This window comes from Seriola dumerili, unplaced genomic scaffold (assembly GCF_002260705.1).
Source record: "Seriola dumerili isolate Sdu_G_001 unplaced genomic scaffold, Sdu_1.0 BDQW01000191.1, whole genome shotgun sequence".
NCBI lineage: Eukaryota > Metazoa > Chordata > Actinopteri > Carangiformes > Carangidae > Seriola > Seriola dumerili.
This window is the reverse complement of record NW_019174446.1, coordinates 10,039,741-10,066,148: the sequence shown is the minus strand read 5'-3', so window position 1 is coordinate 10,066,148 and position 26,408 is coordinate 10,039,741. Positions and strand designations below refer to the sequence as shown.

Here is a 26,408-nt window from a genome sequence, read left to right as displayed (position 1 = left end):
ATACAATAATAAATAATACTCTTCCAGGTAATAAGCATTAAAAACAAATCAATAAAATAAATGACACATAATAATTTAATGGAGTATTGCTCATAGTTTGTATAAATTGGCGGAGTTATAATAACATTCAAGAATGAAGATGCATTATTTGAAAGCATTCAGTTTCTGTTTGGAGAATTACACTCATGTTAAATAAAAAAAAAAACCCTTCACACATCTGTCTTTATATGCCAGGGGAAAGTGGAATGAAGGCAGGAGGACATTTTTACAGAACAATATCACTATTTTTCACAAGTGGGTCCTGCATCATTTTATCTTTGGTAGCGGCTCATGTCTCTTAGACAAATAACTGATGAATGCATTTCAGTGTTAAGATTTCGTGGTCCATTTGGTAGCCATTCATCACTGAATGTACATTAGCCAGACTGGAAACACATTCATCATTGCCATCCATGAAAAATACATCACTGGAACTCACCAGCATTTCTCTACTGTAGTGTAATGTTCCTTCATAATCCTCTTAATAAACTAAACAAGAACACTGAACCTGCTATGTGAAAAATAGTAATGTTGAATTTTGAAGAGATTATTGTAGATACTGTAGCTTATACATTATTCTAATTAATAAATACATAAATAAAAAAAAAGGAAAATATTTTTTTGGTTTAAAAACTACCCAAAAACAGCTAGCCTTTGCCCTTAGTTACCATCCTAGAGACTACATCACTACAGATCACTACAGATGATGAAGTCCTTCATTTAGTATTTTTTTGTTCAAACATATGTCCCGTCAAAGCACATCATTCACGTCAATGAATATAATGTATAACCAAAGTCTATGAGTCATCCCATTGTACTGCTCGCTCCATTACTGTAGGTTGAATGTTAGGATGAAGGTGGCGAGAACTCCAGACAACATGAGGAATGGTAGCCAGGTCTTGAGGAACGCGGCCCAGCTGAAGGATAAAAAGAGGGTAACGCGTATTAGAGTAATCACCAACACCTGGATATTATGAGTGTATGTACGTGGGCATATACACACAAACACCCACTCCTGTGTATTTTGGACAGAAAATGGCACACGAAGTGTGTTGAAGTATCACATGGTTCAGTCTCTTTACTCCCAGAGTCCCACAGCTCCCCTCTCTCCCCATCGCTACACCCCAGCCTGCGTCCTACTGTCCTTTCCACCCAGCCGGCGCAGGGAGCCCCAGCAGTGAGGTGACCTCCAGTGGTGACACAGAGGGGAGCGCTGCTGTCAGTGATGAATTACATGACTCCGCTTCTGTTTAAAAGACTCCTGTGTCGTGGGAGTGTATTTGCAGAGGCAGCACAAACTGTGACGCCAGTGCTCTCAATGTGGGTCAGCGGAGAATAATGAGGGGGGCTCTCTGAGCCATATGTCTCTTACTGCTCACGAGCATCCAGCAAGAAGAGCAACCAAACAGAGTGCTTACATGACTCTGGTTAAGATGCTTCAGGTTAGCAACAACATTTTTCCACTGCCAACTTGCAATTCTACTGTAGTCTTCTCTGTTTTTACAGCACCTATTGCATGTCTGTCTGTTCTAGAAAAGGAATTCCTCCTGTGTTGCACTTCCTTTCTTCTCCCTTTTTCCTGTTAATTGCTTTTTATATGTAATTTCCTTCTAAATAAAACCAAGAGAATATGGATAGAGGATGTCATATGCTGCACAGACTGTCAATCTGCACAAACAAAACCAGAACTTAAAATCCAAATGGTATAGGCAAGTTTCCTGTTTACAATTAAGAATGTACTACAGATACACACTTATGAGGCAGCTATAGGTCAGGCGGTAGAGTGGGTAGACCATTAAACATATGGTATGCTGACATGTCTTTGACCAAGACACTCAAACTACAAAATTGCTCCTGATGCAGGTATGAGGGAAAAAAATGGAAGTCATTTTGGACAAACACATCTGTCAATGTATGAATGTAATGTACATGCTGTATCTGTAAATACTAGCAAATTAGTCACTGTTTTATTTTGGTAAAATAATCGCATATTAAAGTGTAACCGCCCAGTACAGTAGAGGATAATTACCCAAATGTTATGTTTGAGCTTTTCAGAAAAACCATAAGGACCCGCTATGGCTCCATGGAACAGATGCCCACTTGGATGCAGTGTAGGGCTTTAGCTTTATATTCACATTGTTCTGCCAACAAATGGCAGAATGAGGCTGAAACACTTACCTCACATGCTTTCCATTAATGAGTGACAGCACACACAGGTTCACCATGTTCCAAGACGTGCTGTTGTCATAACGCATAAGGTTGAGTGCCATGGCAACGTGGGAATGGCAGTTATCAAAGCATAGATTGTGCTTCAATGAAACAGAAAGAGTAGACATCATTATTTGAATATTAATATGGAAATATCTGCATTCACAATCCTAAATATTGTCTTACCGGCCTACATTTGTATTCCTCTGACGCATCTTGCACTGCTTTGTCCCAAGTAGCAGGCCCGTTACCACAGACTTTGTCCACATCAAGTTTCCAATACCTGCGATATAAGTTAACCACCAATCAACGTGTTCATTTAAACATATGACTTGGTGTGACCTACTTGTTGAAACACTATTCAAATAGAATATTTAGATTAATAAACTTACTTTGTTGGTCTACCGAAGCCCATGTTGTCCTCCTGTAGAAAACAGGCTCATTTTAAAAAATGTAATGAAGCATGAAAGTGACCATATGCTTGAGTTGTTGTGGGATTTATATATGAGATATATATCATTAGTGTATTTAAAACACAAAATGCACTGGATAACACAATTCATGAGTAAATATAACTAGAGGAACCTGAAGGCCACTACTCCCATTCATAATCAGTTCAACAGCTTCAGTCTGCACGTCAGTATGACATCTCAGATTATAGGTTTGCATTTTAAGTAATGGCTCACTTCACTTTCCAGAGCTACTAGAGAGGCCAGACTGCTCATTGCATCTGATATGTACGTGATTAACTGTGAACAAGATACTCACCGAGACAAAGTAGGATCCTGCAAAATCTCGTATCACTCCAGAAGATGTGCATATACCCATGTGACCAATGAAGGGGAGCACCCACCTGCAGGATGCACCCAGCAGAACACAATACATCGATATTACTGTGTATTGTACATATTATGCATATGTTAATTCATTATTATGTCAGAGAACACATACTATTCAGCAGTTCATTAAAAGGAAATTAATAGCATACGATTTAACCAGTGGCTAACATTTCATTCATTTCAACGTTTCATTTCATCTGACGTTTGCTTAATAACAACCTGTCGCCGAGCGGCAAGCTGTAACACTTAACGCTAAGCTAGCAAGACCTGGAAAACAGGAAGTGTTAGCTTCTTACGATAAAATAGGAATGGGTGTCCAGACAACGCAGTAGGGGTAGCGGCTGTTTTTTCTGTCGCTTTTTAAAAAATCACCGTGGTAGTTCATCATCATGTCGGTATCGTCCGCCTCCGCCATCACTGCCTGGAATAACAGGAGATGACAACAATGACGCACAGACGGCGCCAGGCGGCGTGGAAGCGGAAGCGCGCAGCCGTTGCCTCCTCCGCGGGTGAACCAAGGGTCGGTCAAGGAACGCAACACCGTTCATTAGTGCGTGCACCGCGGCGTTTGCGTACCATAATTTAATGGGATTTATTTAGGACTGCAGGGTCTAACCGTCTACCAAAACAACAATAATCGTTAATTTTGGTCATTTGTATTTATATTTGAGCCATTCGATTTATTTATTGTATGATTATTCATGAAGTGACAGCCATGTCGAAGCTCCAAGGACAGATCATTTAGCCTATTACTGAGGTACGGATGTAGTTTGTCTCATTTTCCAGTAAAAGTGGCTACTATAATGTTTATTGTGCTTCTGCGTTACTAAAATCAACACACCAAAACCATTATTTTGACAGACATTTATCAAACACACAAAAGCTAGTTTTTCAGGTTTGAGGACTTCTATTATATCTCCTGTTTGGCAGCCACTAACAGGCTCAGTAAACCCTGAGCTTCATCAGTGTAACCTCCACTACTCCTAAAGCTGGGTCACCTCATTACTGAACAGTGTATGGTTCAACCAGACGCTCCCCTAACTACTCACGCTTGTGATGTACTGTGCTCACATTTGTTGCCTAATAGTCAGCAAAAGCAGAGGAGAGCAGACACTGATGAATGAACAGGATACCAGAAAGTTCATAGCCTCGCCTGCAGTACATCTTCCCAACCTAGTTAGCATTGCATCATTACTGCTGCAGCTGTTGTGTAATTGTTACACTAAAAGGACAAAGAGTTCATTATTTTACCACTGATGGAACAAAAAGTACAAGAATACAGACAATATGGTGTTCAATAATTTTATTTTTTACTTTGTTTGCAACAAAGGTTATTATAGGATTCCTCAAAGAAAAAACAGAGTATCTCAAATTAATGAACAAAGTAAAACATATGAAAGCCTAGTGTTGCATGTTGTTGAGGACCCCCTTAAAATTCGCCCTATTCGTGGGCGAAGACCCAACGAGCTGTTCTTTGAGTAACGGATGGGATGGCTCTATGTCCTTTTTGTTGCCCACAACTATGGTCAGAGAAGCCTCATGCAAGCAGGATTGAACACCTGACTGCAGCAGAGGCCTAGCGGTAGAGCCACGCAGCTAGTAGGCAGGAACCCCTATCGCCACCAAATACGTAGCACCTAGTTGGCATATACCATAAAATTAGCATCTGTGTCCCACTTATACCCAACAGAAGTTTCACACTGACATTTCATGCCAAATGACATTTACAATCAATGAGACTTAAATTAAAACAAAAACTATTAGAAAGTTATTTTCTTTTACAAATATTTCTTTGTCAATATCTTGTTGATCTTGTCAACAATCTATTGTGGTAAAACCTCTCAACTAAAAGGAGTACAGTATGCCAAAATTATGGTTCAATGAAACAGAGAAAGCAAACATTAATCCTTGGCCAATGAAATGATAGATGACAACCTTTGGCAGAAGAAAGCATTTTTTTTTCTGACAGGTATAAACTAAACAAAGCTTGTAAATACATTTCATTGGAGCAACACCAGCAACTTCCACAACTTGGAGATTTTAATTAATTCTAGGCTTTCTGTGACCAAAACTCCAACTGAAAATATGATCAAGTCTAACTCAGAATCAATGACTTGGGTGTGCAGCCTTTCTGAGATGAGTGGGCACTGTGACTCTTTGCTCCAACTGTAGAGCAGACAGGAGATGCAACAAAGCACCATCTTCTGGTCTGTGATCTGATCCTCCATGGAGGACACTGTGACTGTGTGGCCACTCTGACCTGAAAATAGGTCGCCTGACCGCAGGCTTCTCCTTCTAACATGTTGTGTGTCTCTCCAACATAAACCTGAGGAGGGATAAGTGCTGAACTCCTCCTTCTGCGTGAGAAACTGGGGAGTGACGTTGAAGGTGCTCTCCTCAAAGGTGTCCCCCCCTGCCATCACAGGGTGGAGGGAGAGGGCTGAGGTGTTGTTGGTGCTTTGAAGGGGCGAGATGGATGTCGTCTCCACCCTCCATGAATTCCTCTCCCCAAAGTGGTCTCCACCAGTCCTGTCTCAGGACAGGGGAGGGCGATGCATAGTGCAGAGATGTGACATGACATTCACTCAATGTTTCTGTCAGATAGGGGGGAAATTAAGATTCAAACAGGAGCTGGGAGAGTGCTTTGCTTCCTACATCCATTCTGCAGAATGGCTGACAGTTTGCTTAGCTTGGCCGACACTGAACTTGTCCTTCTGAGCTGTCTTCATCATCTGAGCCATCTGGGCCAACGCCACGCAGGCCTGTGATGCGATAGCCCATGTTGAGCAGCATAACCTCCAGTGGATCGGCATTCATACGCCGCTGGTTCGCCTGAGCAGCACCATCCATGTCCTCCACCACACGCCCATTCTCACTCTCCGTCTGTATTATGAGAGAGGGGAGGAGAAAGGGTAATGTAAAAAACTGGTAAAATATAACAAAATTTATTTATAAATAAAACACAGATTATTACTTGTTTACCTCTGGTCTGGGGTTCCATAATCGAACTACAGGGTCAATACCGCTTGTAGCCAGGAAGCAGTAGCTGGGGTGGGGCTGCAGGCAATTGACTATGGACTCATCCCCCTGCAGGATCCTCACCAGATTAGTTGTCTCCTTTTCCCAGATAAAGAAGGAGCCGTCATCTGAGCCACTGACAATGTACTGCCCTTTGCTGAGGAGCAAAGGAATTACTGGGAATTAGAACATTGTTCTACATTGAATCTCTTTCACAGAACAGTTGTTCACTCCACGGTACAGGTGTGTAATCGGGGCATCCCCAGTTCTGGTGTGAAAGGTAGCTCATCCAGGCATTCTCATATAAAAGGTTCAGTGGAAACTGAGGTTTGTTTCACATGTACTGTATTACATTCCAGTGGCTTTAGTTATTAAGACTTTGACTGGATATTGTAATGTGAAACCGGGTGAGGTTAAGGTGGCTAATCTTTTTGTTAAACAACAGTAATATGCAGCTTTTGACACATCATGAAACATACAGTACTTAATCTGGCCTACAGTACAAAAGAGAGTTTAGAGTTGGACCAGTCTGATTAGTAGCTCTCATAATTTGCAGTGGTCAGCAAGATCCACACTGATCAAACAATTGGTAAAGTCCACATCAAAATGACATAATGTTATTTGTTTAACTTTAAACTAAAATTAGTCTCAATTTCAACTGACATGAAATAATAATAATCACCTCTTGTATGCACTATGCTCATAATGGTCATTATAATATATTTGTCTGTATTGAAATGTAATGTCTTCAAGAAAAAAAAAAGTGGATATTTTAAACTTTATTATGAATGTTGGACTTTTGCTTTGTGACAAAACCGGCAGATCTAGTCCCCGCAGAGTAAATTTATGAATGAAAGCTACTTTTCACTGTGGATTTTTGCTTTACTGAGTCTCCAGTGAATCTTCTGGTTCCTTTCCTTAAGTAACAGAGCTCGTGACTGCCCCCTAGCGAGGCCTCTGCAGGCTGAGAGTGAAATCTCCTGACCTTCCAAAGAAGTTGGCCTCTTTGATATCGGTGGTGGTGTTGCAGTGACCACAGTATCTGTGCTTGTAGTCAAAGCTGCGCTCTCTCAGCACCAACTCATCTTCTGGGATCGACTCTTTCCGACTGAATGAGTGGAATCGAATGGAGCTATTGGCCTTCTTATCTTCAGCTAGTGAAGAAAGAATACAAACTTATTACCACTGAATCTCTCAGACACATTAACAAATAAACAAAGAGTGGGATGTCAGTGCATAATAATACAAAGTTGCTAACTTATCACGCAAGTTTCTAAATCAAAAAAAAGATTTATTTTAGCTTGTATGTAACTGTACTTTGTGAGTATTCCCAAGTTAAAACAAACAGGTGGTGGTGGCAGCAGTGCGGTTTGTATGTTTCAAGATCCAACTGTGTGCATACTTGTTTAATAAATGAGAGCTACTGTCATGTATCATTTTTTCTCTTTCATACCTGATTCTGTCTTGGAGAAGAGAGCAGCCTTGATGTCTTTATCTAAGGCGTCACAGGCACTACTGTGAGCCTGCTCCGGAAACTTTCCTTTGAAATCATCCAAACACTCCAGAGCCTCAGACACGTATTTCAGCTCAAACAGACACCGTGCCAGTCTGAAATGTGCTTTCAGATGTCCAGGGTTTAAAGTCAGAGCCTTCAGACAGTCCCTGAGGGCATCATAATGGTCTCCGTCCCTGTGAGTCACAGATGTAAACAAAACACTTGTTAATTTCTTTCATAGCCTTCAGGAAAAGATGATGAACTCTCTGTCTGCAGTGGTACTTTAGGCGTCGTGATCCGATGAGGCCTACCACTTGCGTTTCATGTAGGCTGCAGCCCGGTTCCCATACAGCATGGCATTGCAGCTGGCCTGATGAATGCCTAAACTGTACAGCTGGATGGCCTGTGTCCACTGCTGCTGTGCAAATGCATCATTAGCTTGTTGCTTTATCTTCTCCAAATGAGGAGGGAGCTCAGTAGAACTAAAACAAAGAGAACAGAAGATACTGTACATGGCTCAAATGTGTGCACTCTCAAACCTTTAAATAATCAGTCTGTGAGTAGAAGCGATCGCTGACAGGGTGAAAGACAAGTACCTGGAGCGCATCTTGCTTCCGGCAAAGCGAATATGGCTGGTTGGTAAGTGAATTCCATTGGAGACGCCATTGGTTGTTTTTCCATTCTGTACATCTCCTGAGAGGCAAAAGTTTAAGAAACCACCAATACATCTAAAGATACTATGCTTTATGTATCTCTATTAGGCACCACTCAACCTTACAGATTGCATAAACTTACCTGTTGATGACTGGCACTTTTTTGGAAGCAAGAAGGTGTATGGCCTCTGTTTAAATGTCAAGTCAAACAGATACACCTGGAAGAACCATGAAAATTAACAGATAAAACAAACATTACAGAGACAAATGACTCCTCTCACCATTCCTTGTTTGTTCTAAGAAGCGTTACCTGTTCCCCACCCATGTTAACAAGCAGCTCTGTGCCATCTGGACTAAAGGTGACATAGGTGGCCACCAGGACCCTTAGGCGGTTATTGTAGTCTGGGAGTTTCACTGGCAGGTGCCCTGAAGCATTCAAATAGAGTGTGATATTATTCAGCATCCTTCAGTCACCTTCCTGTAACATGTACATTTCCTGATGTCATCATTACACAATAAGAATCTAAATGTACCCAATAAATAAATCTGATACAAGAAAATTCAGCCGTATATTCACCTGCAACATAATACTGCCCAGCTCCGTCTGGGATCGGCTTCTGCCTTTCACAGAATGTGTGCACAGCTGCCGATGTGCCCTGACTCATAGATTTCCTGTATAACAAAAAAAAAACAACAACATGGTCAAATCCCAGTTGAACACGTGTGTGTCAAAACCTGGAATGGAGAAAACTGCACACTTTAGTGGTTGTTGAATAATCAGAAGCATAGAATGACATCAAAAACTTAACCGACCTGTAGTTGTGAATCATCCTGATGTCATAGAGGCGTACAAAGGGACCATTGGCTCCCACTGCCAAGTAGTTGTTGTCCCGTGGGTTGACAGCCAGACACTTGGCTTCAACCAGCTGCCCACAGAACTCTGTCAGGTCAATCAGCACCTCAGAGCGTTTACTGCTCTCCCGCAAGTCATACTGTCTGTAGCGAACAGGGAGAAAGTGAACATATTACCTATAGTAAAATTAGACATGGTATATCTTTTGACTTTGTTAAACACAACGAGGTGATTTAATCCATTTTAATCCCTGACTTCTAACCTGATGATACCATCCTCCGCAGCACTCCAGAAGGTGTTGGGCCACATGGGTGCTGTGGCAATACGTTTGACTCTGTTGGTATGATCAGAAAACATATGGATGGTTTCCTTCACGGTCAGGTCGTGCACATGGACCTTGGTGTCGGCTGCACCTGTTACCAAAATTCTGTCCCCGGAGTGAGGGAGGAACTGTATGGACAGACAAACAGACCAAAGAGGAAGGCATTAATAATGTGTTTACAGGCAATATACCTGTTTCAATCCTATAGATTATAGCCCATTAAATGGCTTTTGACATCATCTCCATATTATGTTACAATGTAACATTTTCCTCTGGTATTTGACCTCATTCCAAAGTTTTCTGTCATGAAGCTACAGTGGTCTGCCCTAGTGGCGATTTTTGTGTGAAAAGTGCAATACAACCATCGCAACTTGGGCAGCTTTAAAACTATATAAAAGGTACGTAGATGGGTTTTCCATCAAACAACGTGCCACTCATTAAATAGCCAACAGTGCCACCTAATGTACAGGGAGTGAACTTGTAATTCAATTCAGGTGTTTACATAGATAAAATGCACTTTCAATTAGACTAAAATGGGAGTAATTCACTAATATTTGTCCGTCGGGATGCATAGTCAGCAAGATTGGCTCCACCTTACTCACATCACTGCCTTAAATCACACTATGAGTGGATGATTGATGTGTAAGTAAATGCAGCCACTGTAAATGATTTCAGCTCTCTTTCCCACCTGCAATTCAATACACTCACCTTCCAATTATTCCTCCTTACCTTTACAGAGAATATATTTGCTGCATGACCTGTGTGCATAGTTGTAAGCTTCTTGTGTCTGAATGGATCCCAGATGATGGCATGTTGATCATCTGAACCTGAGGCCAGTAGGCTGAATACAAAAAGAATCATCAGGTCATGAGGCAACGTTTGTAGAGGCTCTTCACGACCAATGCCATTTAAAATATTAAACTGTGAGACATTTTAAGATTCTGGAAAGATATGGATCCCATTACAATGTAGTGAAACATGGCAGGCCTGCTGTATTATTTTGGTAGGATTAGGAGTGCCGCAGCAACATTCAGAGCTGAAACATTAACAGAAAAGATACTCATTTAATTATGACAAGTAGCCCAGCCATAAAAGGCCTTCCATATACGTGCAAGTGATCCCAGGTCAGAGATTATAAATTATACAGAAGGTAAATTTTTAGGATTTGAAGACTTACTCTCCTCGTTCATTCCACTCCAAACAGTTCACACAGCCAGTATGGCCCTGTTGACACAGACAGTATAAACAATCAGAAGAAGACATAACAATATACAGAAGTATCCTATCAGTCTCCTTTTTTTTCCACATCTCTCTTTCCATCACACACACACACACACACACACACACACACTTGTTGTCACTGTGTCACTTACCTGAAGCTCAGCCTCCAGACCAAGTCTCTTGATGAAGGGGTCGGTCACATGATAGAACCTTTGGAAGCCTGACGCTTTCTTGTCCTGCAGTGTCATGAGGTTCATTAGAATAAATTTTAATTGACATAAATAATGAGAAACAGATTTTTTACAGGCACATGTTTGAATAACCAAAAAAATTACATGAATCAAAGGCTCTGTCAGACTTTTGTACAAACAAAATTATACTTGTTAACATTCGTTGGTGAGAGTCTATTTGGGTTGGCCCCACCAATCTCAATTCCATGCATGTTCAGCTCATAATATGCTATGGCATTTGTTTACTCACCCTGATCTGCCTGTGCAGGATATCTCTGGTGATGTTGACAGCAGTCATGGCCTCACCACAAAACATAGATTAGGGTCTGGGCAGGAGGTTCCAGGGGTCACAGCTCAGATGACATTTACTCTGTATTTCTTGGGATTAAGCTGTACAGACCTTAAAAACATTAAGACAGGGTAGAGAACACATTTATCACACGGCACTGATTCTATGTTGGTTTAATGTCAGTTAAAGAGGAAAGGTAAAGGCAAGCTGAACAGCAGACATTTAAATTATCCACTCATTATGGGCTTTTTAAAAATAGCTGAAACATATAATGTTAGCTGGTCTTCAGACTTTGCTCACTCCAGTGCCAAACACTGGGTCTGCTCCCGTAAGTGAACACCAACAAGGCGAGTTCAGAAGCTAACTAGCTAATGTTTGCTATGTAGCTCTGTCAGTATTACAATCGGCGGACAGTGTCGCAGAACATTGACAGTTATCTCAACGTTAAAGCGCTGTTAGCCTGTCAGAATCGTTAGCCACCTGTGCATCGGGCCTTTAAGAGACCTGTCGTTTACCGAGTAGCTGGCGTTAGCGTATCTGCGTTACCATGCTAGCTAAACAAAACGTACACATCATGTAACGTCAACATTTGCAACGCTTTCATTTTAATTTACGACTGCGTAAGAAATCTCACCGCTTTCCTTGAACTAAAAAGACTTCTGTCAAGAAATGTCCATTTAATAAACGTAATAAATCATACTCTATGTGAGTTTGTTGACAGGATTCTCGCTAATACCTTCTCTTACTTGAACACAACCCTCCTCCCACTGAGAACATCACGCAACTTTGTTCCGCCTGCTAAAGCAGAACAAACACTTCCGGTCCGAGTTCATTTCAGAATAAAAGCATTCTCCGCACAAATTACAGCTGGTATTTACAAACATTTCATACTATGGCACAAAAAAGCAAAAAGGCTGCAGAGTAGCTGCGCAGTCTATACAGTGTCTTATAATGTAAAAAATGACAATTTTTCTCCAGCTCATTTTAATAGAAATATGCTAGTTAACAGATTTTTCCTTTATTGACGTGTACATAGCGTGACAGTAAAAGTAGGAACAAAAAAAGTAGGAACAATTTGTTTTATTGTTACCTGAGGAATAAAGTGAGAGTCAGCTTTCTGTACTGGTCACGGAGAAAGAGAATGCAGAAATGCCTATACAGCAAGCAGCCAGACAAACAAGGGATATAGCTCAAAGGTCTGAGCTGATCATATCAGTGGCAAATTTAGGATGTAAATGACTTGAATTGGCTCAGTCAAATTATAACACAAGAGCAGATTATATCTGAGTGTAGTTGTTGCACTGGTGGAGAATTTTTTGGCAGATGATAGGAATCGGTAGAGGTCGTTTAATGATGCTGTCATGTGCATTTATTAACAACAATGGAGATTTAAAAAGAAAACACTAAATAACATCTTTACTGTTATCAAAGGTGATCAAATTAATCTAACAGTCTCTTTGCTTGACAAAGTAGAATAAGATGGTATTGCCACTTCAAAAAACAAAGATTGTTAAAGGCAAAACTGGGGAATGAAGAGCATGTTCATTTGCTTTGACAAGTTGTGAATTATTAGTTTTGTGTTAGCATAAGACCCTGTGAACATGTATCAACAAAAGCCATATGCAAATATAAATGGAACAAGTAATTTTTTTCCCCGGAGAATTAACTGTTTTTTAAGTATATTTCTGAAAACTACTCACATGTGTGGATATACTTTTGTGTGAACGTGTGAATAGATTCTTTTATATAGTATTTCTTTTGTAGTGTTTTTTTCTTATTTAGTATACAAATAGATTTAATACATAAACAGACTGGATTAATGCATGATATTTTTACATTTTAGTAGGAAATTCTTATAATAGGCAATCTCATAACCTTGCATGTCACAATGTGAATACTGAACAAAAAGAAATCTCAAATATGACTCCTTAATCAGGATCCAGCCTATCTCAGATTTCTGTGTGTGTTGTTTTTATCACATGCCAAGGCCCAAACATCATGGACTACAGTGATATTTTAATGCTTAATATGCCCTGAATTAGTGATGATGTATTACTTGGAAATTCAGCAATACAGAAACTAATGTTAGTGAGGACAGAAAAAAGGTGTTCTCATGCGATTGTCACATAAAACACAAGGCCTTGTATGCTTCATTAAAGTTGTCTTTACAATATTTCAGACAGCACCTTATTGCAGGTAGATTAAATTAATCAATTAATTGTTGTGCATTAAAGACAAAATAAAACAGATGTTGCAATTTGTATTTCATCTATTGCAAAAAATCCTGACTTATGTGTCACTTTATGGTTGCGTTAGGTATTACAAATGGTATCATCATTGTCCCAACTTCCTACAACAAATTGATGTCAGTATTTGTGGTATTTTCTCTTCTTTGTCAATCACAGCTGCTCTGTTTGGTTTGGACCAGTAGCTTCACTCAAAATGAAAAGCAGAAGTGTTTAAATTAAGCCAATGGAATCAATAGATTTTTAAACATGTAGGATAGCTAATGAAAAATAAATAAAGAAGACAAATATAGATTGTGTATTTCCTGATTTAGTCTACTGCTGTCTAATCCTTTGTAATATGCCGCCTAACTATAAAAATGACACAATATGTTTAACCATATAGTATTTATCTCAATGCTATTTACTGTTTTGTGGCCTAATTAAATATATGTTAAGACTGCTAATAGGTTGTAATACTTCTGAAGCCTTATTTTCTAGGTTATTCCAGCCATCTCAACGCATCTTGGTTAGGTTTGTTCGTTTTGTGTTACTCAAGTGATATTTGGTCATATGGCAGAATGAACCTGGTCATCTTTTCATTGCATCGGCAGCAATATTTCAAGAAAAGCCTTAAAAAACACTGCTAGCCCAGTTTTTCGGCTGTAGTCTGTAGATGTAACCGCTGCGGATGTCAATACCCTCTAGGCAGGAAAACCTCAAACGGTTTCTGAGACAACATAACCCGTCATTGTTGAACGGGCGGCGCTGTGATATTAAACAAGCGGCCATTGTATCTTGGACTGGGTTGTCTGCCAGCAGAGGGGATCAGTTGGCTAGCGGAACAACAGCAGCAGCAGCAGCAGCAGCAGCAACAGCAGCGGATGGTACAGATTCGGCTTCGGTTACCAGCCTGAAACCGAGATTTGTTACTTCATTCTGTGTTTATGTGAAACAAAAGGTAAAGTAACATTTTGTGTCAGCGCCGACAGCTATGTAAGCTACGATAACGTAAACACGAAAGCTTTCAGAGATTTGTTACGTACATGTTCACTTAGGTAGCTAAGCAAACGGCAACGTTGTGTTAGCTAGCTGTTAGCTAGCTTGTTAGACGGAAACGGATTTGTCATGGATTAGCTAAGTGATTAACGGTGCAGTGCATCGCAGTCAAACAAATGTGAACGTTTTGGGGCAGGAAATCATAAAGAAGTCACTGCTTTGACACAACCTACACTTGGATTAGTACGATTGTCGCATTTAGCTGATATCGAAAAATTTAACAAATTCAATTTGGAGATAGGTCACGTTTAGCTGACTTAGCTCTCCTTGGCTGGTTAGCGAGTCATTTCCTTCATGAATTAGCTGCTCAACGGGATTAGTTTGTAACAACCAGGCTGCATCTCAGACTGTATGTATCCATTTGTAATCGCTATATTCGCTTGCCAAATGATATACAACTTCCTGTAGCCTCTTAGGGATATAAATGTTTGTGTAACAGATTATGTAACGTTAAGACATGTGCTCATGTTGTTATTTTTGTTGGTGCTCAGAAAAGTCCGTCGAGTTTGTTTCTGGCAGGTCGAGGGGCAGATGAGTTTGATAGGCGAACAAATCAGTCATTAGCTAACAGCTGTTGACTCCTAAGCCATGGACGTTCAGTTCATAATATACAGTAAGCAAGAGAGGAGCTTTTGTTTAGAGGACATCTCAGTCTCTGGTTCATCATAAAAACCTACCAGCCTCCTTTATTGTTTTCCCAGCCAACTAAACGAATAGGTTGTCAGATAGTCACTTATCTGTTGAAGTAACTGAGAGGTGAGCTTCACTAACCTAAATTAAGATGTGATTCAAATTTAAAAAAAAAACATTAAAAATATCTTATTAGTGTGTCTTCACTATTTCATTGTAATTGTATGTAACCCCCCCACCCCCCACCCCCCATCTCTTACAGGTGACATTGTCTCGTATGGAATGACAACCTCACAGAGATATATTGAATCCAAACCAGCGGGTAAGTTGGCACTCTGCTGTGAAAATGTATAAACTGTGTGTGAGTTCAGCGTGTGTTGATATACTCTTCCGTTGCTATCGTCCTGTTTCACAAATATACATTAGCTCGGTTTGCTGACATGGAGTGGCAAACACCAGCTGTGTCAGAGAAGTTCCAAAGCCGTTTTGGCCGCCGTCCTGGAACATCGGACAGTGGGGACACTGGTCTTGGCACCTCAGCATCTGACAGCACAGAAGGTGATGACTTTTGCTTGTTCTCCCCCTGCCTGTGTTGTGTAACACTGTTTTGAGGTCTGTGTCAGTGGTGAGTCCCAGTTTGCACTCTACACAGCCAGTGTTGGGTGCTTTAATGGTGGTTGAGTTTTTGTAATAGTTTGCTGCATTCATGCACTTGACAGGATATCTGTTACAACATGGTTGTTTGTCATTAGACTTCAATACTTTTGCTGACTTGACGGTCAAGATCAGTTATACAAAGTATAATGTAGTGAGCAGCCACTCACGAACCTCAGACTCAGCCCCAGACCCTTGTTTGTGCTGAGGCTGGAAAGACCGTCTTGTTGTTTCTTAGGCTATTTATAGAGTAAAAAAATGTTCATGATCCACTCTGTCTGCTTGGGAGATTTGCAGAGGTAGATTAGAGTCTTAGCCAAAAATGCCCCAAGGCTCTGTTGCACTCCTCTGGTGTTATGGCTAATTGGGAGGACGGGGTGTTGTGATACTAGGACTGGACAGCTAAATGAAAACTGGACCCACACCCAATGGGAATATCCCATTGGAGAAAATGTGAAATCCTAGTGGAGATGGTGTGCGTATGTACTATATTTATATGAATATACATGTGAGTGGAAAAAATAACAGATGCTCTTATCAGAATGAATCCATGTAATGGTTGACCAGCTGGTTTGGGTGGTCCCTTGTACTAACAGGAAATACTGCAAAATAATAGACTGAAAAATGGTTAGAAGTGAACCAACACTGTAGAGTTTGAGCTTCACAAAGCTGATATTTATGCCCTGGCTGCCAGTTGGAAACTTTTCATAGCAACTGCCAACAGGTCACTGTTTTTTGCCCCTCAAACCAAGTTACATTTACTTGTGTTGGCTTTAGGGAAAAGCTGTCTTGCATCACACAGTTCTAAGGATGCCTTTAACACATAGTTTCTTTTGCTATTTGTAGTGAATTTGTACTGGTAATCTCCTACACGTCATTAGTTTCTATAATCCATCTGAACAGTGGTGTGTTAGTAAAGGTATAGGTGCCATTTTATAGGACTTTGTGCAAATGTTAGCCGGATGATGCTGTCCCACTGCAAACCCCTACATAATCTGATGTGTGTTTTTATGTTTTCCTTATCACCACAGTGAATCAAACAATCTCAATTCCCATCACATGTCCAGTCACCAGATCTAAACATCACTAAACCCTCAAGGGAAGCTATGGTGAACAATTATTAGTGTTAGCAGATGCATGTCTTGTATATCTTTCAACAAACTGGAATCACTTCTTCTTGAGGTGTCCAGTGTGATCCTACCAGCCCCAAACACAGCGATTATGCAGCTCAGTTCTTGTAAGACAACATTCCTGGAAGGATTGAAGCTGCATTAAAACAAACGGCAGCCAAGCTGTTATATGATACCTCAGATTAATTGGTAATTTGCATGTTTTCGTCTGACTCCATGCATGTGTATGTTGTGGTCCCTGGATACATTACAGTTATAGCTGCTGTCTTCATGTAGGAATGAATGTAACTTTCATCTGGCAGTAATTGAACATGCTGCTGTTGCTGGTACAACTTTGTCCAGACACTTAAACTGACAGCAGTGCCTAGCAACATGACAATTAACCCCACAATTAGCCACAGTAATGACCTGTTATAGATAATACTGTGTAGCACACTTAAAATACAAATTAAACAGCTTTACATTTTAGTTGCTTGGTGTTAATCAAAAAATTCAGTTTTAAAGCTGCAGGTAATTGTCATCATGTTATATACTTTGCAAACACAGGAATGTCTGTTGAGCAAACATCTAGCAAAAGTTCTTACAGAGTAGTTTAGACTTGTTCTAGCCAGTCATGAAATAGTGGAGCCTGGAGGCTTCTACTATATTTGAAGTTTTACCTTCCTGAAAGATTGATGATCTTTCTGTAATATTCTTGCCCTTTTACTGAATGTTATTTCTCTGTGATTGCGAAGAGTTTCTTGTTTAAGGAAGGTGTGGATTTAACTGAGCAGGGAAAACATATCTCATTCAGTCTTTGACTTTGGGTGTACACGTGTGTGTTGTGTGTTACAGTGGGAGGAGGCAAGGTGCTTAAATAAGCGGCACCCACAGATCACTCCGTAACATGAGAGGTGGGCTATAAATACCCCTAACCTTTCCTGTGTACGCGTGTTTGTATGTGTTTGCTTAGAGGTTGGTACAGGCTGGTTTGGCTGTTCGAGGACAATACGGCTTTGGGCACAGGGCCTGACTGCTGCGCGGCTGTTGGTCTTAGCTTCAGAAGGTGGTTTGGTTATATTCAGAAATGCAGAAGACGGACTGTTGTTTGGATTTAAAGCGTTCTGCAGCTCAGCTTACCTCAGTTCAGCTTTAGAAAAAATGTCACAGCTAATAACATGTTTGTTGCATTCAAGTGAGTACCGTGTTTCCAGACTTCAGCAGGTCTCTCAGGTTTGTAACAATGTTGAAATCAGACTTATGCAACTTCAGATTGTGTTGAGGCTTGTGGAGACTTCTGTAGGTTGGTTGTAATAAGCTTGCCATGTTCCTGAAATTTACATTTTTGGGCATATTTAATGGTGTGGATTGGGTGTGTACTCTGTAGAGTAATCTGTGGGTGCTTATCTCTGAATGTTGTTAAGAGGATAATTACAAGAGTTTATGTTGATTAAAAAGGAAGACCCTTTGTTCAGCAGCGCTGTTGTAACAGAATGTAACAGTGAATTATAATTGTCTTACATGTACACTTGGTGACGTGGCAGGTAATATCAGCCTTATTAATGCTATATTTTTTTGTTAATCATGTAACACAGAGCTTTCACCCTGCTCATTGGTTTGAGTCTATTATAAGCCTTTTCCCTGGGTTGAGTCAGTCAGAGCCAGTTAATTCTTTCTGTGGTGACACCTCATCATCAAAGTAGGCCACCCATAAACCCTGCTGCATCTACTTTACATCACTGACTGAAAATAGAGAAAATTGCCTGCAGTAGTGCTCCAAATATTCTGCACTGATTTTAACAAGGTGCATCTGTATAGTGAATAGTGGGAGCGTACCGCTGATTGTAATTTCTAATGACTTTTTTTGTTTTACTCTTGAAAGATTTCTGCAGTTCCAGCAGCAGCCCCTCTTTCCAACCAATCCGCAGTCAGATCCCCATTCCCACTGCACATGTCATGCCATCCACGGCCGGATCCCCGGCCTCTAAGCCCCAGTCATGTGTCCAGGAGGATGGCCTGTCCTCACTTGAGGGTCACAGGTCTTCCTCTGGCTCCAGAACTCCAAGTGGCTCCACCTCGAAGTCTTCCTCTCTTTCCAAATCAGCATCTTCACCCAACTTGGATGCTCAGGCCGGTGTGGGAGTTGATCCTGTGGGGCCAAAGCCAGACTGCCTGAGCCGCTACCGCAGCCTTGTAAATGGGCTGGACCATTCGCTTTTCCCCTCAGATCACACACGGTTAGATGAGGGCCAGAGGTTTGACACTCCTGCTGTGGAACCTACTCTAAATCAGTCAGCCCTGTTGGGGGGGTTATGCCCTGATGTCAGACTCCGATTACAGGCGAGCGGGATTAGAGACAACCCAGACTGTGTGTCTGACGCCTACAGAGCAGGCATGGAGCACAGCTATAAGGTTCTGCCTGAAGCTAGGCCTGGGGTTCCCGGCACAGCAGAAACCTCTAATCAGAGGGGCAGTCAGCCTGGTGCAGCTGGATCCACTGGAGTTTATGCAAGCCCTCTCAGCCTGCAGACACAGGCTCTGCTGAGGGAGCATACAGGCTCCATGGGTTATGAGCCACTGCGGCAGGACAGATGTAGTGAACTATCCAGCTGGCAGCAACAACAGCAACACAAGCAGCAACTGGAGAGTTTACGCTTGCAAGTGGAACAAATGCAGGTAAGCATTCATCAGAGAAAAATGCTTAAGAAACATAAACCTGGGAGATGGTTACTTTTATTTGTTTCATACGCTGTGACTGATGTTTTGGGATTATAGTGTAGAAGCAAGACATTTATGTCACATGATAACCTCTACTGGGTGGCAAAACAAACTGGTCTTATGGTGAGGTGAATTCTCAGAGGGCAAAACCTTGATAAAGTAAAGCCCATTGGAGTCGACATGTGGGGCAGTCGGGTATTGGTGGACATTGAAATCTTGCCAGAAATCCAGAGCGTGACATATATATAGGTCAACATAGGAAAAATAACGTTCCGCTAACAAAGCCTGAAGGCATGCAGACGCCTTGTCCTATTTTAAAGCAGGACTGGCAAATCAATCAACCAAATTAAAATCACAAGAACTATAAAACATTTGCTGGTCTCTGTTGTTGAGCTTTATAAAAATTGTTTAATTATGATATTTTATTACATGTGTAATTCAGAAAATCCTGTGCTTGCTTAATGTTAGAAAAGTATTTGCTGCTTCACTTTTGCAGTCTTTTAAAAGCTGGTAAAATATGGTAAAATACCATTACACAACAACTCTTTGCCATTTCAGTACTGTTTTCAATGTTCATTTCCTCTGTGGCAGATGTTGAGTGAGTGACTGTCGCCACTTCCGCGTACTGTTTGCTGACACATTAGCTAACACTTTTTCACTTTAACAGTTTCTAAATACCTTTTTATGCATTTGAGATATTGCGACTGGGCAGAATATTCCAAAGCTAAATCTGATTGGACTAATGAGGGATTTTACTGTTTGAAAAAAGTTATGATGCTAATCATGAAATGTCTTAACTATATGAATGCTCCTGAAGCTATGATTTGATTGCAGCATTCATTCATTCATCTTGCTGGATGTATTCTTCACAGCACCAGAATACACTGACAGTTGGTTGCGCCTTCACTGTGTTGGAAGAAAGACTTTAAAGTCAATAAGGTGGAATTACATTATATTCTACAGAGAGATTGGCACTGCTTGATACTCAAGTTTTATTTCCTTTTTTATAACCATTTAAAATTAATAAGGTTGTTATTCACACAAAAAGTATTTATTACTGTTGTCAGGTAGCTTTGCTATAAAAACAGTTTGACCAGGTGTCAGGCTAACCCGAGGTAAGCAGCAGTCCCTGAGCTGTTTGCATTTTGTTTGGTCCAAATATTGAGTTGTGTTTCTGGCAACACTTTGCACTATCTATGCGGTACGAGGATAACATGAAAGGATATCCGCCATGCATAGTTATTTTCAAGGTTAAAATTGTACACTTCTTAATTGTTATGTCTCTCATCACCTTGGCATATTTCCACAAGATGCAGCTCTAAGTGACACATGCATTTTCATCTTTTTTGTTACAGTTAATGAGTGCTGGAGTGGGTCAGTACCCATCTCTGTACTCAAACCCTGTTCACTCAGACTCTGGCAAGTGGGATGCTCTGGTGAAAGCCAGTGAGAGTCTGTTAAAGGAGAAGGAGCTTATCATCGAGAGGCAAGTGTTTCAAATAATTTGACTGCTCAATTTGAGACATTTTAGGGAGTAATTCTGTTATAATAATTAAGTTCTTATTAGTCCTCAAGTTATTCTTAACATTGATTGTTTTTTCAGTGTTATTGACTATTGTTGTTCTTGTGTTGATGATGGTTGGACCATGTTGTGATACAGACAAAAGCAGCATATGGCCCAATTAGAGCAGCGTCTGAGGGAAAGTGAGCTGCAGGTCCATGGAGCCCTCTTGGGCCGCGGGGCTTCTTATGGGGATATGTGCATGCTGCGGCTACAGGTTGGTGAAAAGATGCTCTGGCTCCCGAAAACAACACTGAGAACACTGTGTTATACTGTCATCACCCTTACAAAGTATTTACCCCTAAGAGCTTTAACTGAAACATTCCTATCACATGGTGGCTTCACAGGAGGCTCAGAGAGAGAATGCCTTCCTGAGGGCACAGTTTACTGAGCGCACAGACTGCGCTGCCCTGGAGAAAGCAGAGGCAGAGCGCAGACTGGGAGCAGTTGAAGCAGAGACACGCCGACTAACTGACAGTCTGAAGGAGACCTGTGAGAGACATGCAGAGGAGATGAAGAAACAGGAAGAGAGGGTTTGTGCTTACCTAACACTTCTTCCTAATGTATAAAAACCATTCACTTTGCCTCTAATTTAGTGTCAATTATGTGTTGAGAACTGCATTTAAATTTCTGTACTTTGTTCATGTTAGTGATGAAAGCAGGCTGTTAAAATTCTGTCAGATTTCCCAACAGCTGAAATTATAAAACATTAAAATAAGACCCAGGAAGCACTGTACAGGAAACCTTTCTCCCCCCACAGGAACTGAGATGCTGTTCACTGTTCCTGTAAAATGACTGTAGAGCACAGTACATAAGTAGATCTTAAAACTGTAGGCTTTAACAGGTTCTCCCAGAGTTATCTCAGGGATAGAAAATTGTGTGAAAGCAGTTTCTCCAAAGGCAACATGTGGTTGTGTTTGTGGGAGCAGTTTCTCGCATGTTCTTGCCTTGAGTGTACACTTATTAAATTTGGAGCATATTATCCCACTTACCACATGTTGCCTATGTATGCAGATCCGCAGTCGAGACAAGCACATCAACAACCTGAAGAAGAAGTGTCAGAAGGAGGCAGAGCTGAAGAGAGAGAACCAGCAGCGTATTGAGACTCTGGAGCGCTATCTAGCTGACTTGCCCACGTTGGAGGACTACCAGAGCCAGAACAAGCAGGTCAGGATATATTTACTTAATTTAATCACTTCTCATTCTGTCTGGTCTGACTTACTTGGTTGAAGGTGTTTAAATCATTAAATGTAGACATGTGTTTTATAAAAATATCAGCTCCTGGAGGCTGAACAGCAGGCAGCCAAACTACAGGAGAAAGTAAAAGAATTGGAGCTCTGTCTAGAGACGACACACTCACAACTACGGGAGAAAGATGCCCAGCTGGAGGAGCAGAAACGCAGGGAGAGAGACCTGCTGACCACGATTACTGAGTATGTACACACACGTGGTCTGATCACCATGAACAATCTGCCCAGTAGGCATGTTTGTTCTCTTCACTCTGTGCACAAAGAGACGGTAGTATTGCTGTATAATGTCTTCTGTGTTTTTATTTTTGTCCTCATCAGTATGCAGCAGCGGGTGCAGCAGGGCCTTGAGGATGGAGCCAGACTGCCTTCTCTGGATATTGAGAAGCTCAGAGTAGAGAACAACACTTTAAGGGAGGAACAGCAAAGACTCAAAAAGGTCTGTTGTTCTTTACATGTTCTGAGTGTCTTCTCTTTAAAAGCTAATCTGTGTACACCTTATACTCGAGAGTACACAAAGAGTACAAGTGGACTGGTTTAAATTACCACTCCCAAATTTGAATGCACAACTTGTTTATACTCTGCAATCTAATAGTAGTTATGCTGCTGATATGCTTGAACCCAAATTACTTCAGCTTCAAAAAGTTCATGTGACTGAGTGAGCTCAGAGGAAATGGCTGTTCAGTTAAATTTGAACCAACAAGAAGTGTTTATTTCTCTGAAAGTAAGTTTCTGCATCTTGTGGTTAAAGCATGCAGCAGCAAACATTCATCAAACAGCAGAACTTTTTCATCTTTTCTAAGCATTATTTGTTAGTCTGGTTTGTCATTCCTTTCCCTTAATGTCTTCATTGTAGTATTTACCATACTTTCTGTGCTGCTGTGTGCTTCAGCTAAGCAAACACCTTCAGTTACACAGACACTATTCCCACAAAGTCTCATGCCACAACCTTATAGTCCAACAGAAAAGGGAGGGAAAAGAGGAATGTAATTTGATATTAAAATGAAAGGAATGGGAGTCAATAAAACGGGTGACAGTTTAGCTCTGGAAACCCTGGGTGCAGTTCCTTGAATGGATTTGGTTTTATTTCCCAACCCAAGAGAGCGCACGGGATATATTCTGTGACTGCAAACCAAAAAGTATAGATTCTGAGCTGTGCAGTTGTTAAGTTTAGCAGCACACATGGTACAATTAGGTTTATAAGGTCTCACAGTGCTGTTCCAAGTAGGAAATTACTGTTTTAAGGCTCAGTTCTTTTTTTTTTTTTTGCAGGTTATTGAGAAGCAACACCGAATGATGGAACAGCTTGGCTCCCAAATCCAGGTTTTTATATTATTTATATCATTATTATATAAATATATTACACTTGTATTTTATATTAATCTAATTGGTTATAGTTTCACCTCAGCATTTGTGAGTCAATAATTGTTTGTGTTTGCAGGCTTTGGAGGAGCAGATATCTCAGGAAGAGAGCAGCTCTCAGGCTCTCAGAGAAGAGGTGTTGGCCAAAGAGCAGAATGTGTTAGAGCTCCACACAGCCATGAAGGAGGTGAGTTTGGTTGATCCATGAAAATCATTAGGTTTTTTTAGTGCAGTATGCAGAGAACCTTAATTGTTCCTTGACTGCTCTTAACTAACTTTGATGCTGACTCCCGTGTTTCAGCTGTCAGCCCAGAACCAGGAACTGATGGAGCAGAACCTGACTCTGCAGGAGCAGATGAGTGATCCAGAGCAGAGGAGCACTAACCAGGCCTCCTCTGCCCTGCAGCCAGCCGGGGCTCGTCTCACACAGAGGCTTCATGTAGAGATCGCCTCTTGCCTCAGTGACCTGCGCTCACTGTGCAGCATCCTGACTCAGAGAGCTCAAGGACAAGACCCCAACCTCTCCCTGCTACTCGGCCTCACATGTAAGCATTGCTTTTACTCTTTCTCTTATTGGTAATACAGTACAATGCAATAAGAAAATGATTCGTATTGTGAGAATTTAGGGTTAGAAAAGTTGTAGTACATGAATCAGAGTCATGTTTTGTTTTATCAGCACCACCACCAGTGGCAGAGCAGGACGAGGACTGGATGAGTCCAGAGGTGCTTCAGAAGAAACTCGTCGAAGCTCAACAGCTCCGTCGAGATGTTGAGGAACTACGTAATGTAATACTGGACCGTTATGCACAGGACATGGGAGAAAACTGCATCACCCAATAACTTGCCACCCACCCAGGTGATGGAGGAAACTTGCAGAAGCCCCATTTCATCTCAGAAGCACCTAAAATGGGCCGAGTAACTGAATGTCAGAAAGAGGACTGGATTTTAATTTTCTTAAAATTAGGACAGAGGAAAGCCCAAATGGTTTAGCTTCTGCTTCTCTCGACTGACTGAACGTTGAATCTCAAGCCTGCCTGTAGCTCAGAACCCTCCCAACCCCCCCGGTGAGTTCATCTATTTCTGTCCAAGGGCTAACAGAAAATAACTTACCTCTAATACTTGATCCTTAAAGCATTGTGTGTGTGTTTATTGTTTTTTTTTAATAATAATGACATGATACTGTCAGTTACCAAACAGTCTTATACTTTTTGTTCCACTCTAGTGGAAAACTATTTGTGTAGAAGTCCCACATATGTAATTTATTTAAATCTTAATTTCCCTCCTGAGGGGAATTATCCAAGAAATGGTTGACAATCAACTGAAAATATTTTAACCTGTGCTTTTAACTGAATTCACAAGGAAATGTTACTAACATGCCATTATTTAAAATGGTGAAAACTGTAACATTAGACTCAGCTGTGAGGTGTCAGACTTAACAACTGAACGGTTTAATACCAAATCAGCTTCTCACACCAACAGGCCTACATCAGTTTTACTACCAAAGAAAACTCTGGTCGGGGCAGTTGTGCAAGTCTAAGAATGTTTGTGAATGCTCCTCTCTGCTGCAGGCCTCGTTCTGAATGAAAACCAACACGTGCCTTTCTGTAAGTTTGCAACCACAATGCTAATTCATTTTAGACCAACCACAAAGGGCTGTTTGCAGCGGACTCTTCCAATATGACGTTTCTCTCAGTGTGTCAACCAGTAGGATTGTCAATACATTCCCTGACTCTGAATGTAGCAGATAACTGTGGGCCGCGTCACAGAGCTCGTGGAGGCTCCTACACTGTTTTTGTTCCTGGTAGATAAATGAAGTCAAGTCAAATTTATTAGTCTGGGTGATCTTTGTAGAATCTGCTCTGTGTAGAGGAATAACTTCACAGTATACTGTACATTTCAGTCGATAACGGCTTCGACAGAGTGGTTAAGTGTTTGATAAATGTATGCCTGAGATACAGTATTAATCTTCAGTATTATTTATTTTTTTTGTTTGCATTGACAACTCGGTGTGAAAGCGTTTTGGGTCCTCCTAATGTGTTGCTGTAATAATGTGCTAATGTTGTTTTAGCAAACAACAACAACAATGTGTAAAGGTCCCATGAAGTGGCTTTTAGATTATTTTCTTCTGTGGTGTTTAATATGAGATGGGCCAGGCTATATTCGGCCAGGCAGCAGTCACTGAGGATAATTAGCTCTTCAGGTTTTAATCCCACGTGGCAGTGATGACGGGAGGGGTTGGCTGGATCACCCCTAAATCACTGATCACATTGAAGTCAATGGAATTTTATATTTGCCGTGAGTGCAGGATAAGCCATTTAAAAAAACTCGACACTTTACACAAAGAGTAAGGGATTTTAATATAAAAATATGCAACAATGACTTTTTGACAAATTAAACTGAACAACACACCCAGGGACACAAGCCATTTTTCATTTCATGGGACCTTTAACCTCGTGTAGCACAAGATTTATCTTTGGAAAAGTCAGGTTCCGCATGCCTTAACATCTCAAATGTTTTGCGAAAGGGAAAAAGATGTTTATATTTTCATACCTTTGTCCTTGTTTGTATTTGCATATTTTAGAAATAAAGATTTTCAACATTTTGTTTTGTTTTAATTTGTTTGGGATTTTGTTTTATTTCATTTTCATCGATTTGTAACTGCATTCTTTTTATTCT

General features: G+C 40.9%; 3 protein-coding genes across 7 annotated transcripts; 1 reads left to right on the top strand and 2 right to left on the bottom strand.

Moving 5' to 3' along the window:
* Nucleotides 1–61: 61 nt before the first annotated feature.
* On the bottom strand, nt 62–3,591 carry LOC111227722 (transmembrane protein 222-like). The gene is made up of 6 exons (XM_022753403.1): nt 3,383–3,591; nt 3,016–3,100; nt 2,640–2,671; nt 2,434–2,530; nt 2,218–2,348; nt 62–956 (listed from the first exon to the last, which is right to left on the bottom strand). The coding sequence occupies exons 1-6, from the start codon at nt 3,499–3,501 to the stop codon at nt 869–871; spliced, it is 552 nt and encodes a 183-aa protein (XP_022609124.1). The 5' UTR covers nt 3,502–3,591; the 3' UTR covers nt 62–868.
* Nucleotides 3,592–4,383: 792 nt separating this feature from the next.
* Nucleotides 4,384–11,947, bottom strand: wdtc1 (WD and tetratricopeptide repeats 1). Of its 4 annotated transcripts, none has more exons than XM_022753646.1 (16): nt 11,914–11,947; nt 11,129–11,278; nt 10,801–10,884; nt 10,605–10,651; nt 10,157–10,268; nt 9,368–9,555; nt 9,066–9,248; nt 8,830–8,924; nt 8,563–8,678; nt 8,395–8,470; nt 8,196–8,292; nt 7,911–8,081; nt 7,558–7,793; nt 7,090–7,258; nt 6,069–6,261; nt 4,384–5,969 (listed from the first exon to the last, which is right to left on the bottom strand). In XM_022753646.1, exons 2-16 carry the CDS (start codon nt 11,192–11,194, stop codon nt 5,772–5,774), a joined length of 2,031 nt encoding a protein of 676 aa, XP_022609367.1. In that variant the 5' UTR covers nt 11,195–11,278; nt 11,914–11,947; the 3' UTR covers nt 4,384–5,771. The 4 variants fall into 4 exon arrangements, with proteins under 4 accessions (XP_022609367.1, XP_022609365.1, XP_022609366.1 ...); XM_022753644.1 differs by having other exon boundaries at nt 11,904–11,946; XM_022753645.1 differs by lacking the exon at nt 11,914–11,947 and adding an exon at nt 11,802–11,890.
* A 2,302-nt stretch (nt 11,948–14,249) lies between these two features.
* Nucleotides 14,250–26,320, top strand: cep85 (centrosomal protein 85). Of its 2 annotated transcripts, XM_022753555.1 has the most exons (14): nt 14,250–14,353; nt 15,344–15,403; nt 15,508–15,639; nt 18,727–19,520; nt 20,918–21,048; nt 21,223–21,340; nt 21,471–21,656; nt 22,138–22,290; nt 22,402–22,556; nt 22,692–22,809; nt 23,643–23,693; nt 23,812–23,919; nt 24,034–24,277; nt 24,409–26,320. In XM_022753555.1, the coding sequence occupies exons 2-14, from the start codon at nt 15,364–15,366 to the stop codon at nt 24,570–24,572; spliced, it is 2,394 nt and encodes a 797-aa protein (XP_022609276.1). In that variant the 5' UTR covers nt 14,250–14,353; nt 15,344–15,363; the 3' UTR covers nt 24,573–26,320. The 2 variants fall into 2 exon arrangements, with proteins under 2 accessions (XP_022609276.1, XP_022609277.1); XM_022753556.1 differs by lacking the exon at nt 15,508–15,639.
* The last annotated feature ends 88 nt before the right edge of the window (nt 26,321–26,408 follow it).